Genomic DNA, 18,459 nt, shown 5'->3' on the forward strand with positions numbered 1-18,459 from the left:
ACAATAATTACAATAGTAACAAAAAACAACAACATCATAATAACAATAATAATGAGTGTAACTATTATTATAATTATTATTAATATCGGTATTATTATTATTATTATTATTATTATTATTATTATTATTATTAGTAGTAGTAGTAGTAGTAGTAGTAGTAGTAGTAGTAGTAGTATTTGTATTACTAGTGTTATTATTAATATTATTGTTCTTATTATTATTCATTCCCTCAAGTTTAAAACTAACAATTATATGTATTATTAGTATTATCATCATTAACATAATAATGCTAATAATTATAAGAAGAAGTAGAAGAAGAATGATAATAATAATAATCATAAAGGTAAAGATAAAGGTAAAAGTAAATAGCAAACAACTACTCACAAGGATTCTCTATGTGCTGTCGATCAGAAAACTGAGGCCACAGACGATCATCAGATACTCTTATACTTAACATGGATACTTATTTAGAACATTTATTTCCCTCTGCATTGTTTGCAATGATGGTATTGAAAACAGTTGAAATACTTTGCTATCCTTAACTCTAAGGTGATGGTCTGCAATCAGTACTCTTGTCTCTTTTTCCTAACCACAAATTCATAAGCAAGACAAGGAATTGTGTATGTGTTCATTCCAGCCTGCCTAAAGGACTTCTGCACTTCTTTATGCAGGGTGTGGTAATTTTAACACGTATGTCTTAATGCAAGTTTAGAAAACTCACATGTGATCTTTCTTTCTTGGGTCCTTACGCCACCTCAAACTGTACTCCATCGAACACAATGTATGTGCGGAGCTTTCAAGCAGTTGTGTTTCTCTTCTGATAGGGTTCTAGGTTCAGTCTGGACTGACCTATACTCTTTAATTAGGACGTATTGCTTTAGGGACAACCAAAGGCTTGAATATGTCTACCGAACTAACTAAAACAACAGTGCCATGAACTACAAAATTATTTAAACTGAAAATATAGTAACAATTACGTGTAGGAATTTACTACATAGAGAGCAGAGAATTCATGCCCTAATGTATCATCACTTAATTAGGTCACCAGTTATTGAACTGATCAAACATCAAATAATTTGCCAACATTTTGCTTTTTCCCAAACTTGATTGATCAACCATCCAACATTGTCACGCTATATCTTGTCAGAGAGACAATATAAGATGTATTGCTGAGGTGGCCATGTTCCTCACAGATTTCGCCAACACCGCATAAAATGACTTTTGTGATCCTGATGCTCTGAAGGAGGCCTGACCTATATCTCTATTAAAAGTTACAAATGTCTAGCTTTACAAAAAAATCATCTGTTTTTGCTGAAGATGTTTGATATGACAAGCTGCCGTTGGCTACAGACATTGATTGAAGAGCCAGTAATCCTGTCTGAATGGCAGCCTGATAAGCCACTCACGAACACTGTGCCATTGTCACAACAACATGGACATGTGTACATCATAGAATAGAAATAGACTGGCCTCATTATACTTCATCTCTAGTTCGCTTTCGATATCCAGGCAACTATATTTAGATCAAAAGGTTGTTCAAAATGGTGGGGTTTAAGAGGCCCCCAAAATCTGGATGTTAGATTTTCTAGCAAATATGCCTAAAGCATTTCTAAGTGTGTAGTTGTAGTTGCATAAGAATAATCATAGAGGAATATCTCTTGACCTAGTACCTCTGTTCAGCTCAATGACAAAATGCTGCATATGGTGGGGGGTTTATTAACTTCTCATACTAATGGCATTAGTTTTAAGCAGCACCTTCCATTCTGCCACGATTGACAATATACTAAATGAATAAATATGAACGTTGATGGCTACAAATTCAATGATTCTGAGAATGTTCATAATTGCACTTCTAATTACTGCTCTGCCACACCCTGGACTTGATCTTTACATGTTGATCACTATAGTTTGTACAGTCCATTGTCTGATCACTCTAAAAATCAAAATACAATAGCATCCATTCAAGAGCGAGGCCCCCAAAATCGAATTAACCTGGTAACAGTATTAGCAGCTCCCTTGTGAATTACAATAATTAAAAGGTTAGACGTTAATTAGCATATCTGGTACATATCAACATGAGACTCCAGCAGCTGAAGGCAAATGAAATCTGTGGGTGAAACTACAGGATGGAGGGTAAATGAGGAATTACTGGGGAATTTCAGATTTAGAATTGCTGATTTAACTGTTAATCTCTCAGGGAACCCTCTGGAATCCACTTATAAGCCCGGTAACATGCCCTCTGGAATTTACCAGTATCTTTGGTATTGTTAACCCCTTCCATGCTCATGACGAGCTGAGCTCGTCATGCAGTACACTGCTCGTGTGCTCATGACGAGCTGAGCTCATCATGAACAAGGGGATTCAAGGGAGAATTGCTGTAGCATTGAAGGTGTTAAGTATGAGGATTAGACATAACCTTGCTGGCCCCAGAGACCTCATAATGAGGCTGTTGACGTAGTGGTTCCCTACAAGTTAAAAGGTCGAACTCACTCTAACATCAAGAATTAGGATTGTCTCTGCAACCAATCTAAACGGTCACACCGAGGACCTGGACTTCACCTGTGGAATCACTATGGATTATTTAATGATTAAATGAAAAGGCTGAATAGACCATTCACTGTTCAACCTTAATATCAAAATACAATTCTAGCCATCCAAGAGTGATCTAAATCTAATAAAGTACTGGATGAAAGTTTTAAGTGAATTAAAAAAATATTTTCTACTAACTTAGAACCCATTATCTCGATTGACACTACCCTAAATGCTGATCTCGATGCCTTCCATAAAAAAGTGTCAAGAACACTTGGTATAATGCGCACTTTATAATTGTGAAAAAGTCAAACAAATGGCCCAAACTGGAACACAGGTGGAGGAAGACCCACACAAAATTCAACCTGGAGCTATACAAAATCTCTATGTGAGAATAGAGAAGTCTAGCAAGAAATAAGACATATTTAGCAACTTGAATCAATCAAACTAATAACTAAATGAGAAAGCTTTTCAAAATTAAAAATAGCTGAGCCAAAGGAAATAAAAGATAACACTATCATGTACGACCAGCATGTTAAACACCTGACAATGTTCCATGAAAATAAGGCCATCAATATCTGAGCTATTCACTAGAAAAAGCGGGGACATCATCAAGCCCATCAATTTAACCTTCAAATATAAATGTCCCATTTCCATCTTTCAAGGCTCTTAATCTCCTGTAAATTTACAAATTAGTGGGAAAACTGAAATCTTCTGCAAAGTCTTTCAAACTTTGCAGAATTCCTACTATCAAGGATTACTTTTTCACAATTGCCCCAGGAATAATAGGAATCAAAGATGCCTTTGCTACAAGTGTTAGTGCCTCATGCTTTAAAACATTCAGTAATCACCCTTATCCTTAAACTACCTTTTGCCAACAAGTTGGAGCAAGCAAATTGCAAGCTGCTATAATCTCCCTTTCATTAGCAAGAACGTGGAAGGGGCGGCAACTCAACAACTTGAAATTTGGATAATCAAAAAGCTTGCTATACAACATACATACATTCTTTAGACCACTGGAGAGACAAGAGTGCCTTTGCAAACAGCAGAGAGGATATGGTTACCCTCTAAGTGGGGAAGAGAATGGGTACTCAAAATTCCTTATTCTTATTGACATATCAGCTGCATGTGAAACAGTGGAGCACAAACCTCAATGAGAATGTTAGGAGAAATGGGCTGGAATAACTGTGACAGTTCTTCAATTGTGCTGTTCATTCTTATACAATAGCTTTCAGCAATTTAAATCTGATCTTTCACCTTATCAATAAAAATATTCTCTTACAGGGTCATTCCAGGTTCTGCAATTCACGTTAACGTTTTTGATATTTTATTAGGGCCACTGACACAGATTGTATCATAATTCCACACATAGGTCTAACTGTCCCTTGAGAAGATTTGACTGCATATATGTCTGGATTACTATGAGGACCAGAAAAATACCCTTAATACTTACTGGAGACACTTGCATTTCTAGGTGAATAAGAATTACCTCTGCATGAACTGTGCTAAAAACAAGATCCACAGACACTAATCATCTCTTGCTGAAAGCCTACCATTCAATGGCCTATGGAACTAGGAGCTCCTCAGATCTTGATTCATCCCGACTGTATGTCGGCCACTAAATCACATTACTCCAAAACATTAATGCCACCCCATTTTGATTCAAAGGCTCCTTGTGTTACTTCAACTACCTCAAAGCAGGAAACTGATGATGGCCTTGGTGATGTCGAGAGTTGACTGCTTTAACATTGTTTATGCCTGAGCTTCAGCAAAAGGTCCTTTACTAGAGAGAACACAAAACCAGGTTGTCTGGCTCTATTCATATGAGACCAATGTTCATTGGGCACTATTGTCTTCCAATGGCTTACAGCTCAGAAAATAAAATTAAAATTCCTCTGCAGCATCTTTCAATCTTGGGAGGTCTGAGACCCTAGATACGGAGAGAAATTATTTTGTAGTCACACATCCGCCTTCAACTTGAGATCCAGCAAGGCAAACCTTATTGTTCAAGATGGATTTAAGACAAAGTCCCACGGACGGAGATCAAAATTAATACTACAACCTGGGACTCTTGGGTGTTCAAAACTCAGAAATAAAAAGATATACCTGTCCTATCTTTAGATGTGGAGTTCTACGTCCCGACTGCAGAGTCTTAGCAATTGAAAACTTTTTTTTTAATCATTTTTATTGGCATTTTGTTTAATGTACAGTACAGTAGTAACGATGTTACATATGCCATATATTTTATTGCTGATACAATTTGCCATGGATTAGAATAACGTCTTAGAATATGCCACTCTGATCCAAATTGAGAGTGACAGTATAGACGCGGATGAGCATGTGAGGCTGAGTCTGAGTCCATGCAAGGTAGTTTATGTGCTGTACTGAAAGTTGGGCGCTCGCTCTCATTGTCAGTCCGCAATCGTAAACTTACTATTAACTTACAGTTTGAGTCTTCCCCCAAAAATGTAAACATACACAAAATTGTAAGTTTACTGTTGTAATGTCTTTCTTCAAAAGAATTGGAATGTTATTTTGTGTGCGTTCAATCTTGTGTGTTTGAGCAGTGGTGTTCGACTCTGACAATTGGAAGCGGACTGGCCAAGAGGGAAGCCACACTCAACCTGTAGTTTCAATAAACCCTCTTGTCATTACATTTCTGATTTAGCTTGTACATCGCAACATAATTTTGGCGATGAGCTGCCAGTCCTAAATGCGTCCGTTTCGGCATTTGCAGCGTGGTTTTCGCAACCCATCATTTGGCTTCTTTGTGTAAGCTGTGCAAATTGCTGAGGTGTTTTCTCAGCAGCACCCAGGTTGGTGATTCCATTGCCCAAAACTGTGCAGGCACGAGGTGTTATATCCGACTTTATGTGCACAGGTCCAGTGGGACCTGGCACGTGCCAATTTCACTGCAAGCACCTATATGAGCCAGGCACTTTAAGAGAACTTACGAGAGTATGCGCTCAGTGTATCTCAAGCCCACTCACCGGCCTGGCAATCCATCACGCAGCTCCTGCAGTGCTACTGTCTGCTGAGGAAACAATGAGATATTACCAGGCGTATTCACACTGTACTGCCATAGTACATTCGCATAAGGATTGGGTGCAATATATCGATTTGAGACCGAACTGAACATTACCTCAGCTTCCTGGAGTAACTGCTTCCTCTGTTATTAGAGTAATGATCTTGAGTCGAAACCTAACACTAGCAGTTCTTTATGCTTCATGGGAATGCATCATGTGGTGTTAGAGTTAAGACCCTTAAGCAAAATTTAACTCTGTGTAATCTTCCTTTTGGCTGTACTTGAGAAAAGACCATATAGCATATGATTTAGTTCTGAGTCATCGGAGATTATGGCAGCTTCATTGATAACATCAACAGTCCCATTCTTTGCCTAACTGGAGATCCACCAATTGAGTGGGAAGAATAGGTAGACATGTTCAACAACTATCTTGAACTATTGGATGGGCAGGATTTCGTACAAGCTGGAAAAGGTTATTATTGCTGAATGCCTTGGTCAAGGAAGGACAAAGTGTTTTTAAATATTTATCTGCATTACCACTTCAAGAGGGCCAACTGCCGATAGATTTGTGCAGCGAAACAAGGAAAATTCTTGAGTTGAGATTTGCTAAAGGGATTCATGTGGTTGTGGGGAGATACAATTTTACACACAGAGGCCTGGAGAATCAGTTGATGAGTTAATGTTTAGGCTACCGGAATTGTCAATAAAATGCAAATATGGACCCATGGTGGAAGAAATTATTAGGAACCAATGAATTGTTCAGTGCAGGAGTAGAAAAATGCAAGGAAGGTTGAGGGCTGCTAAAATCCATTTCTGAAGGATGCTATTGAAATAGCAAAGAGTGTGGAAGAGTCGGAGTATTGCATGCAGGAAATGGTTAAGAGAGTCGTAAGGGAAGGTAATAACGTGTCATCAGTAGACAAGGTGACGAGTGAGGTGGCAGCAGAAGCCAAGACTGCTAGAGGTAAATCCTGGAAAGGGTTGTCTAAAAATAGGCCAACATGTAAGGGTTGTGGGAGGTGCTGTATTTACAGTCATACTACAGAGGCAAAGAAGCGTTTTGCTGTAGGTAAAGCACATAGCAAATGTGGGCATTTGCCAGGATGTCTCGTAATCCAACAAGGGGGACAGTAGCTGCGTTATCAGAAGAAGTCTTTCCTGATTCCATGAGCATAGGTGCAGATAGGATGTGTAGAGGATGGTGACAATTGGTCAGGTAGAAAAAATAGAACCAAAGGCATAATTTGTCATTCCAGGAAAACAAGCGGAGTCAATGGTGGATTCAGGGTTCTTATATACCATTATAACCAAAAAAGTGTTTTTGGCAGAATGGCCACAGGTGAGGTTATTCGCAAAAGAAATCAACCCTGGTGGGTATCGAGGGAAACAGATAGATAATATCAGATATATGATTACTGACATTGAATTCAGAGGAAGATGCATAAAATACAAGGTGTATGTTGCAGTAGCAGGTCCACCTATTTTAGGGTGGCTTCATCAGTAGGATATGTACATCATATTTAATCCATGTCATGGTGGTAGAGGAGGTTACACTACATGATATAATCAGATGACAGGAAAGTATTTTTAGAGAAGAGATGGGGGAGTTGAAGGGTTATGTCCATAGGATAAGACTAAAGCAAATTGGGTACCAGTTCAACATAAGGTCAGAAGGGTACTCATTCTGGTTTGGGATGATGTAAGGAAAATGCTGTATGAGCTGTTAATGTTAATGTTAATGACATTTGTAGAGCGCACTGTTGCCCAAGGGCGTCCTGGCGCTATAAGTGACGGTCCCCTAAAGGCAAAGATGGAACACCTAGAGCTTTATGCGTTGAATAACCAGGTTTTTAGGACCTTTCTGAAGACGAACAGCTCCGTTGTGCCTCTGAGAGAAAGTGGGAGGGCATTCCATGCCTTGGCTGCGCCCACAAAGAAGCTTCTACCACCCCAATTGGCTTTCTTCACCAATGGAATGCGGATCAGTTTAGCTTCTGAGGAGCGCAGAGATCTCAACGAGGCATACCACTTTGTATTTTGGATCAGGTGTTTTGGACCCGTAAAATGTAGTGCTTTATGAGTTACATACAGAGCCTTAAACAGAACTCGTTTCTTAATAGGCAGCAAGTGCAGCTTTTTAATTTCTGCTGAGATGGATTTATATTTTGGAGTGCCTGACAGTAGTCTGGCAGCTGCATTTTGTAGGAGTTGCAATTTCCTTAGGAGACCTTCCTGTGCGCTGACATATAGGCCATTGCAATAGTCCAGCCTGGACATAGCTAAAGCTGTAACAACCATTTTCTGACTTGCTATGGGGAGATAGTCAATATTTTTTACATGATTTTAGGATGTAAGAGGTTGTAGAAACAACTGAGTTGACTTGGTCTTTGTAGGTTAGTTTGTTGTCAATAATGAACTTTAAGTTCCTCACTTTCCTAACTGGTGTTGGAAGAGGTCCCAGAGAATCTGGCCACCAGGCTGGTGTCCAAAATTGAGGATTATTTCCGAAAAGGATCACCTCAGTTTTGGCTGAATTAAATTTAGGCAGCTGTTGGAGAGTGATGCGATAGAACCTGTTGAAGCATCAAGTTGGATCTCTCCGGTAGTAATCATGGAGAAAGCAGATGTGAAACTTAGGTTCTGTGTGGATTTGAAAAGTTTGAATCAGAATGTGGTGGCATATAGTTTTCATCTTCTCAACATAAATGAATTGATTCTGATTCACAAGGGGGAGGGGGCATTTTTTCTCACAATTAGATTTAAAACATGCCTGTCATCAGGTCAGCCTTCATGAGAATTCCAAGCCTTTGACAGCAGTCATAACTATGGAGGGCACTTTTCAATGTACTATGATGCCCCTTGGTCTTCCAAAAAGTTATGAATGAGGTGTTCATAGTCTTGAATAATTTCGTCTTTTTTCAGGATCACCCGTTTGTGTTTGGGTACAGTGAGGAAAGTCCTAATCTTGCGTTAAAACAGGTTCTGGATAGAATTTCAAAATCAGGGTTGAGATTGAGGAAAGATAATTACTTGGTTAACGAGATTGAGTATCTTAGGCACACCGTATCAGCTAAAAGGATTTATTTTCTGCAATTATGTTGACACCTGAACCTCGAGAAAAAGATCAGTTAAGATAATTTTGGGGTTTAATCGAGTACCATTCCAAGTTTGTATAACATTTTGCTTCTAAGACAGAATGTTTGAAATATCTTTGAAGGGATAGTGTAAATTGTTCTTGGGGTGATGAACAAAGTATGTGTTTTGACAATATCAAAAAAGAAGTGTGTGAGGCTGGGATTTTGGTTCCATTCAAAACTAACTACAAACCTATTGGGACTGCAGATGCGAGCGCCATAGCATAGGGGCTGTGTTGTCACAATTTCATGGTTCTACAGAAACAAACAGTTGGATCTGCATCCTGCTCTTTAAAGTCCAAAGAACAACATTATTCTGCAATTGGCAGGGAGTGGCAGGTGGCAGCGTGGTGGATGGAGCACTTCAGAACATATTTATGGGGAAGTGGGATTGTACTCCGTACTGATCATAAACCTTTGGTAAAAGTTAATATCCGGGGCTGCAGGTAAGGGATCTGCCAGACTAGCTAGGTTGTTAACCCGGTTTCAAGAGTAAAACTGCACTGTTTATGATATACCTTAGGTGTAGAAATGTTTAGGCAGATTGTCTCTCACATCTGCCGTTTGATTTGGAATATGTGGATGAAGAAGTAGTCATTCGGAGTGGAACAGAAGGAGCTGTGGCAAGTGTGGGTGAAGTAGTTTAATGGAGTTTGGGAATGGTGTGTGTCAAAGAATGGCATGAAGTTATGGAGCATGATGAGGTTTTGAAGAAGGTAGTTCAAATGATTGTAAAAGGTGGGAGGAGTGAGAGTACTTTGCTGGCAGCTTAGAAATCTTATGGTAACCTGCTGGATGATTTGTCATTGGTAGGTAACAATATGGTGTTGTGTGGTGAGAAAATTGTACCGCCTGTGGATGCGCGGAAGAAACTGTTTTGGGCACTCACTAAGAAAAGATTAAGGTTGTAATTTTTGTGACCAGGGTTGGATGATAATGTGGTAAATTTGGTGGAGAAATATGAAGAGTGTATGGAGAATGAAATGAGACTCACAAATGGTTGTCAGGTAGATTTAGGTATGTTGCATAAACCAGGGCAGGTTTGGCAGGTTTGACACAGTGCATGTGTGGACTTTATTGGTCCTATGTTTGGGGTCAAACGTGAAAATAGATTTGCGCTTGCCTTGGTCAATGTGCACTCTAGGTGGTTAGTAGTGAAATTTATGTCAGAAATTTCCACTGTATCCACATTAAGCATCTTGATGGAAATGTTTAGGGACAAGGGGTTTCCAGTTTTTCTGAAGAATTGGAATGTTATTTTGTGTGCGTTCAATCATGTGTGTTTGAGCAGTGACATTCGACTCTGACAGTTGAAGGCGGACTGGCAGAGAGGGAAGCCACGCTCAATCCTGTATCTTCAATAAACCCTCTTGTCATTACATTTGTGCTTTGGCTTGTGCATCACAACATTTACCTTTGTGAATCAGGCCCCCAATCTGGCTGTGATGACCACTAGGACTACCCATTACCCTTGATAAGGGGCATAGTGCCAAAGAATTTAGTTTAATTATATCTGAGACTATATTCCGAGCTTACAAGAGATGTATCTCTTTCCCTCCTTACTCGAATGGTGAACAGCCATGTTGAGCTGTGTGGAAAGGGGTTTCGGATAGAAAAACTGTATTTCTGACAGTTATTTCTGTTACAAGCAAACAAACACAATTCACAAACAATAAATACTCATTCCACCTCAACAAAAAATTAACAATGCTTGCTGTCGTATTACAGCACGCAGTGTTAAGGTATGCAGTAATTCCACAAGAGTCATAATGCCATTTTGGTCGAAATGTTTAGTTGGAAACTCATATTTCCGTCCAAAATTGTACTTATGCCTAAATCATATTGGGTCCTAAATTAACGTACTAAACAAAAACATGAAAAATGGTATAAGACAGCTGTAGAATTGTTAAGGACTAAGGATACAATATACAGAGGTATTTTACAGCTGAAAAGCCTGCAGTTACTAAATACAGGGTTTGTGACTACTAAATGCCTCTTTAGTAGTAACATAAGTTCCTTTCAAGACTCAGGGCCTGATTTAGATTTTGGCGGACGGATTACTCCACCACAAGTGTGATGGATATCCCGTCCGCCAAAATATAAATCCCATAGGATAATATGGGATTTATATTTCGTCTGATGGGATATACATCACTGTTGTGACAGAGTAACCCATCCGCCAAAATCGAAATCAGGCCCTTAGAAAAATCATTCTAACTGCATCACAAATTAGAGAGGGAGTGAAAAGAGTGCGTCCCTACTATTTGCAATATGGAAAGGCTTATATCAATGGTTTGTTATGGCATTTGCGGCAAACCATTGATCAGATATCAATACCTCAAAGGGGTGATATCTGATTTGCTAAGCGGAAGTATTTTTTAAAGCTACACCGGTCCCTTTAAAGGATGGCTTTAATAAAGGAAAATCCCACATAGGAATGCTGAAGCATGGACAGAGTTTTGCTCTTTGCAGGCCTCCATTACTGAATTTGCAGCCAATCACAGACGGCTTCCAATTGCAACCTGGCTAATTAACATTCATTAGGCAGGTCGTTTTGTGACCGCATGCAAAGAGGCAGTTTGTGTGGCACCTACGCATTCCTTTTCACAAACCATTCAGTGCGTGAATTGCATATCCCTGGTTCGTAAAAGTGAATAGAATTTCAGGCCCAAAATTTGGTAGGTGGGAATAGAACTTCAGGCCCTAAATTGGTAGATGGGAATAGAACTTCAGCCCCTAAATTGGTAGATTAGAATAGATTTTCAGGCCCTAAATTGGTAGATGGGAATAGAACTTCAGGCCCTAAATTGGTAGATGGGAATAGAACTTCAGGCCCTAAATTGGTAGATGGGAATAGAACTTCAGGCCCTAAATTGGTAGATGGGAATAGAACATCAGGCACTAAATTGGTAGATTTCTTATGGACTAAAGAACTAACTGTACCTCCTCCATTCTTGTAGCAGAGATATGGGAATCTCCAGACGTTTGCTAAGTCCACTGCAAACCCAATCACTGAGAGGAGGAAGTCAATCTTCTTACTCCAGGTCTCCCTCTCTTCAGTCTCAATGATCGTCTGCGAAGGGTTGACCAGCGTTGAGTTAGTGAACTGCACTCCGTTCTGCTCCTTGACAAGAATGAGCTCCACCTCCTTAGGAACCATGGTGTTGGAGTCTTTGGCAGGAGCCACCACTGAAGACATCTGTCCTACAGGGGCTCGAGCTTTGATCATAGGGAACGGGCGGACCACGAAGCAACTTTCCAGATCCTCCACTGATGGTCGTGTTTCTCTATGAAAAGAAAAAAACATCACAAGGTTACAAATGTATCCAAGAATTTATTCAGGGTGCACAATTTGGAATTCTCATCTACTAAACTCTGGACCCATTTATCAGTAAAATTTGTAAATGCGCTAAGACCTGCAACAAAGACGTGGGCATTTATAAAACAAACAAAAAAAGTCCCAGTGGCATGCCATGGACATTCACAAGTGCAGCGCACTTTTGTATGTTTGCCTGCTTTCCCTAACCATGCTTATGCAAAGTGGGAAATGAGAAAACAAATGTAGGATACTGTGCATTTTCACACTTGTTTAATTTCCTCTCTTCATTTCACATTGAAATTCCTACTTGTACACTCAGTTAAAATCTGAGATTTGAGCGACGCTAAACCAATTATTCACACCAATAGCAAATATTTAACGTGAGGGTTTTAGTAATACGAAAGGGTGTCATTGCAAGAATTGAGATTCAGCAATGTTAATTCTGCACCCTCCCGATTTAACAATACCGTGGTCCTGTTAATGCCAGGGTGCTGAAATAACCGGCATTGTGGGGTGAACCCTGAGAAATGAGGAAGTTCCAGGGTAACTGGAAAAATTCTTTTTTACGTGGTCATTTCTCATTTTCACTTGAACTTTCACCTTGAGATTATGGCTGCTTTCAGTAGCTGAAATTACTGGGCAAATGTAAACAGATCTCTTGTGCTCTCACGCATGTTAAATGTGAAGTATTACCAGCCCACTGGAATTAAAAGGGCCATTGAAATGAGGCACAACGTGTGGGAAGGGTATTACAAATGTCTATGATTACCCACAATGTTATGACTTTGTGTTTTAAATATTACCATTGACCACTCCATGCCACTCCCATTTCCCAACCCCTACTTCACACTCACAACTGTGCGAAAATCCACATTTCCTGCATGCAGACTCTTCACAGTCATAAATACAACATCTGCACAAATTCATCCAAAGATAATGACTTAGAGAATCCTCATCTGTAACTTTTAGTGGGCTATTTAATTTTTTGCGCACATAAGCAACATAAGTTACTCTTAAATGCCCGAAAACGTTTTGAGAATCAAGCCACAGCTGTTGATATTGAAAGGGTACAATATGGCTGAAAAATTCAAGGAAATGCTTGGAATTTTTTTATCAAACACAGCTGTAAAGTAACAGCCAACTAAACACATTACTAAAAGCAGTTTAATGCCATATCTTAATTTCTCGTCAGTCATAAGAGAATATTGGGGCATATTATCAAGGGATTTATCTCCGCTTTTTTGGCTTTAAAAGCCATGAATGCAGAGATAAAATTATCTCCCTATCAGCAACAGGGTGCTAACACGCAAATTCGCATGTTAGCACCCTTTTTCTCAACGCTTGCCCTTGCATCTCTAATGAGATGCAAAGGGGGCGTTCCAGAGAAAAATAATAGGAGAAATGTTGTTAAGCGACATTTCTCCTATTATAAAGGATTTCGCTAACCCTGTTAGGGATAAAAAAGCAGCGCTAACCGCGGTTAGCACTGCTTTTTTTACACCTGGTATTTTCCTGACTTAGCCATGATATCCTATGGAAGGTGGATATCATGGCTAAGTTTGTGAGCCCCTATCATCAAGCTAACGCCAAACTTCGAGACATGCGAGACTGCAAAACATCCTAAAATATACAACTAATTGGATGTCTGTGAATTCCCTGAAAATTAACCCAGACAAGACCGAGGTGTTGCCAATCACCATCGCTGGCAACCCTTGGAATGATCTGTTCTGGCCAAGAGAACTAGGGGCGCCCCCAGAACCTGCAGCAGCAGTAAAAAGCCTGGGCATCCATGTGGATGGTAATTTGACAATGCAGAAGCAAGTTACTGCGGTGGTGGGCACCTGCGTGGGCCTCCTTCGACAACTAAGGAAAATCTCCTTGCTTTTGTCCTTTTCTACCTTGAGGCGCGCAGTATCTGCCATGATCCTAGCCAGGATGGACTATGGCAACTCGCTATACGCAGGGCTCCCTCAAAAACATCTGAATAGACTGCAAATCGTCATGAATGACGGTGCAAGATTGATCTTTAAAAAACAGAGGAGAATGCATGCCTCCCCTCTCTTGCGCGAACTTCATTGGCTGCCAGTCAAACAGAGGGTAATGTTTAAAGGGCTTTGCATTACGCATAAAGCTCTGTATGGAAAGTCGCCAAGCTATATGAAAGCTGGCTTGGCCCCACACAGGGCTGGTAGGGTGTTGCGCTCATCGGAAGCCACACTTGTAATCCAATCCGAGCTTTAGATTGTCCACCCTGGGTGGTCGTGCTGCCTTTTCGTAGAAAATTAAAAACAGTGCTTTTCCAGCAAGCATGGGGAGTGTTGTAATTTGATGATTGGCTGTATGAATTCTGGTATGTAACCGACAAAGCGCTTAGAGACCTCGGGGTGATAATATAAGTCTAAATAAATAAATAAATAAAAATCGTTGGTTTTCCAGCGATAATCTCTCAATTGGCAGTTAGCGCGAGGATTTTTATCACTTCTGAGATAAACCTTGCTAATAGCAAGTTATCTCTGCGATCATTTCTGGCGATGCTTAGCGTTAAAAAATGTGTTGCTAAGCATCGTTAGCGATAAATATCGCTAAACATTGGTAATATGCCCCTCTGTCTTTTCAATGTTAGGTTTCAGTTTGTGGTATGAGATGAGGCAATGACACCAAGGCCTAGGTTACGCCTTACTCTATTAATTTTCCTCCCTAAATACTGTCTTACTTTGGCCACTGCCAACACTGAGCACTATTCAATAAACGTGGATTAGCACATCTCTTTGGAATTCTCCACCCTCTTCGAGATGTGACTTGTAGTTTTTTAGGCTATTGAAGAATTAACACTTCTCGACAAGTTATCCTGGAAAAAAATGGCATCTTAATATGGGCATCTCTATATGACGCAAATTCACAAAAGCACAGAAAATTGTGAAAATGGTATGATTTATTAAAAGAAAATTCACAAAGGAACAGAAAAAGCCTCAGTAAAATTAATGCATAAAGTAGTGGTGCTTGGTTGTCTACAGAACCATCAGTAGAAACAATCCAGGGTTCAATGAAGTACCCTCTTTGCCAAAGCCTTGGTCAATCCGCTTGTCTTACCGTGACCATAAATATGTCAGTAATGGACCCTCTTCTGGCTCCGCACTGACATATTCCTTTGACGGCCCAACAGAGTACGGGCCTTTGGATGTTTGGCCATTCGATAGTCCGTCCTATTTAGAGTGGGCGGTCGAAAAGCCAGTTTTCACTCCCCTTACGCCTGTGAAAAAACTGTTGGTAAGGCACAGTGAAAACGTTTAAATGCCCTCCACACCACGGGAGGTAACTCTAATGGTGTGAGGCCATTAGTTTTTGGATTTTTTTCAAAAACAAAATCCCACTTTGGGATTTTTTAGTTGAAAGAAAAACAAGTTAAAAGTTTGACCGTTGTCCGTTATGTTTGACGGAGCAATCCTTCAAACTTGTAACACAGTGACAGGAACCACAGTGACCGCTGTTACTGCCAATGTTAAGAGATATCCGCAGGACTAGCAGACATCCATTGGTATTCATCAGAGCAAAGGAGTATTGCCCAGATAGAGTATAGCCTGTTCCCTGCACTCTAAATCAGGCCCTTACTTGCAGTTTTTTGTTGTTGTTGTTGTCTTACTTGCAGTTTTATGATGTTCGGGCTGCAGAAGCGTTGAGAGCCACCAAATACGGTGAGCTTGTCTGCAAGATAAATGGGACGCTGGCTGTGATGGCTTTGTAAATAATGCAGCTGCAATCAAATGTGAAGGCATGATTAGCTAGGCAAATAAAAGAGGCAATGTGAGCAGGACAAAGTAACAATAATCCTACCTTATTCCACCATCTGACCAACAGCACCACAGCAAATAAGGACTGTGGAAGAGGAATGTGTGATCTAGGTGTGGACGAGCCAATTAAATCAATTAAGAGGGTCGATACATAGGATATGGACTATCTGAGTCTTCATAAGAATAAGCCTAAGCCAGTCAAACCATTTTACACGAGACAGAGTTCAAAGTGAAACCGTATAGATTTATTCAAATCTTAGATCATTACAGAAGGCAAACAGTAGTTAGGTAATCAATGCAATCAATGGTTTAATTGTAAAACAAAATAATAATGCGAGAAGATCAACATGAGCTCTACCTCCAAAGAAAGCTCAGATTGAAATAACTTTACCAGGGCCATAAAAGTGTAAGTACAGTTAAAACGACGGACATAATAAATAGATAAAAATATACCTAAAATAAATTCATATATGATTTAAGTGATGCTCTCAGACATCTTAATTTATCAGCAAAACCCATGATTAAAACAATTCATGAACATTCAAATGCATACAGAATACAGGAAAGAGGTAAAAGCCAAAAATACTCAGCATGGCACACTGTGTAAGGAGCCAAGTATAGAGCAAAAAGACCAATTTCTCTAGTGAGAAGGGGAAACCTTCCTCCTGAGTATCCAGATGGTGCCCAAAAACTTAGTAACTGAGATGGCATAAAATGGACGTCAATCTGTTCTGGGGCTGCGAAGAGCAATAGAGTGCTTATGCATGCCTAGCTTCCTACAAACAGGTGCCAACCATGTACACTGCTGGCGGTCATGAGCAGCGCATGCAAAAATAACCATGCGGAGCACTTTCCTCTGAACAGTTACAAGCAGGACATTCGGCACCACCCCCGGTCGGCCATTTGGAGGTGAGCGCTCTCAACGGTAGAGCTTCCACTCTGAACTGAAATTATAATTTTCTGTCATTTGGTCCCAAAATAGCTCATAACCACAAGAGGACTTAAAGTCAAGGAATTCAGTTGACAGCTTGGTACAAGCAGCCTTTTGAGAATCATTGGCCATTGTATTAGCCCAATACCACTGTTTCAGTGCATACTTGGGCAGAAAGCAGGTGACAGCTGGTCGCTCCCATAATTCAGACATACCAAGTGAGTGCAGCGTCTACTTAATGGCCGAGAGCCACGTAGCCCTGCCAAAGTGTTCAGTTTTCATTACATTCTGGAGAGCCGCAACATAGTGGGCAAGTTCTGGAGTAGTCCAGACAAACCTTCAGCACAGAAGTGGTCATAGTCTAACCGTTCCTGCCAGCCTTCTTACTCCCATGTCCATAAAAAGTCAATACAAGTGGGCACTGGAAAGATGAAAGGCAAGATTTCTCTGAAATTTATTTTCAGCTCTTACTAATTCCTCAACATTGGAAAAGCCCCACAGTTACACCCCATAGAGGGCTAAGTTCAGTGCATTGGCTTCATGAATACAGAGCGCAGGTGCGATGTGTTTAGTACAAGAAGCACAATGATCTTTAAGTGTTTTATAACCGCTTTGTTGATATACGATTTCCAGGACATACCTGCAGAAAATGTCACACCTAGGTAGGTGAACGAGTCCACTCCCTCAGGAGGTACCCCCCTCTAAAACTATACTCCTTTACTGCAATTTGTGAAGATTAAAGACCGTTAATTTGGTTTTAGTCGTGTTAATCTCCAAACCACGAGCAAGGCAAGACTCGTCAAAATGAGTTGAAAGTTTCTGTAGCCCACTTGGGGTTCTGGAGATCAATATAGTTCGTTATTCAATAGCAATCAATGTATTAATAGCAAATCAAATAATGTGAGAAGATCAACATAAGCTCTACCTCCAAAGAAAGCAAACAGCCAGGACTAAGCATAGCTCAGCAACATGACTGAGATAGATTCTGCTTCCAAGGAAAAATCAGAAAAGACTAGGTATAAATCAAACAACATACTTGCATAAAGCATGCACAGTAGGAAAGGCAAAGTAAGTCAAAGAATGTCTGGCACATATACCAAAATCATCATCTTTTGTAGAGTTTAGGACAGAAAAGCCACACACATTCAGGGGTGAGATTTGACATAATAGGGTTGAACTAGCAATGTATCAGTCTCATAATCTAATATATAATATATACTCAATAAGATACATCTAAAATGCCTGCTTCTACTGCATATTAATGAATGAGGAGTGCATAACAAATGAAGGAAATGGCAAGACATGTATGTAATACAGAAATGCAATAGACAGTTCAACTAATGAATGGTTCATAGGACGGGCTCAAGCAATAGGACCTTGAAATTGCAAGGACAGGAACTTCCTGGCCATGGATTACTTAAGAGGAATCAAAATGAATACAACTTATTAATACAGAGGCCATGGATCAGGCTTCTATTTTGCTGATTTCCTGAAATGAAAAAGCACACAGCGAAACACATACTTGTGGACAAGCTCATTCACATAAAATAAAGGTGCATATTTATTTCTACAAATATGAATAGATGTAATTGCAAGCTGGCTGTGACCCTGTCATGCAAACTTAAGCTTATTTGAACTAGGCATTATTTTTTTTATTAATAAAAACAATCTAACCTAGGTAATGTGTGCCTTGGCATAGAGTGCACTTCTGATATGGCGGACGGGCTATCCAT

General features: G+C 40.0%; 1 protein-coding gene across 1 annotated transcript in view; it reads right to left on the reverse strand.

The window, feature by feature from the left end:
* Positions 1-11,917, reverse strand: part of SLC6A3 (solute carrier family 6 member 3) — a 581,644-nt gene extending 569,727 nt beyond the window's left edge. Inside the window, exon 1 of the mRNA XM_086966890.1 lies at positions 11,632-11,917. Within this exon, the coding sequence (XP_086823016.1) occupies positions 11,632-11,917 (286 nt within the window). The remainder of the gene's footprint in view (positions 1-11,631) is intronic.
* Between the last annotated feature and the right edge of the window lie 6,542 nt (positions 11,918-18,459).

The sequence above is a fragment of the Lissotriton vulgaris genome, chromosome 4_1 (assembly GCF_964263255.1).
Source record: "Lissotriton vulgaris chromosome 4_1, aLisVul1.2, whole genome shotgun sequence".
Lineage (NCBI taxonomy): Eukaryota > Metazoa > Chordata > Amphibia > Caudata > Salamandridae > Lissotriton > Lissotriton vulgaris.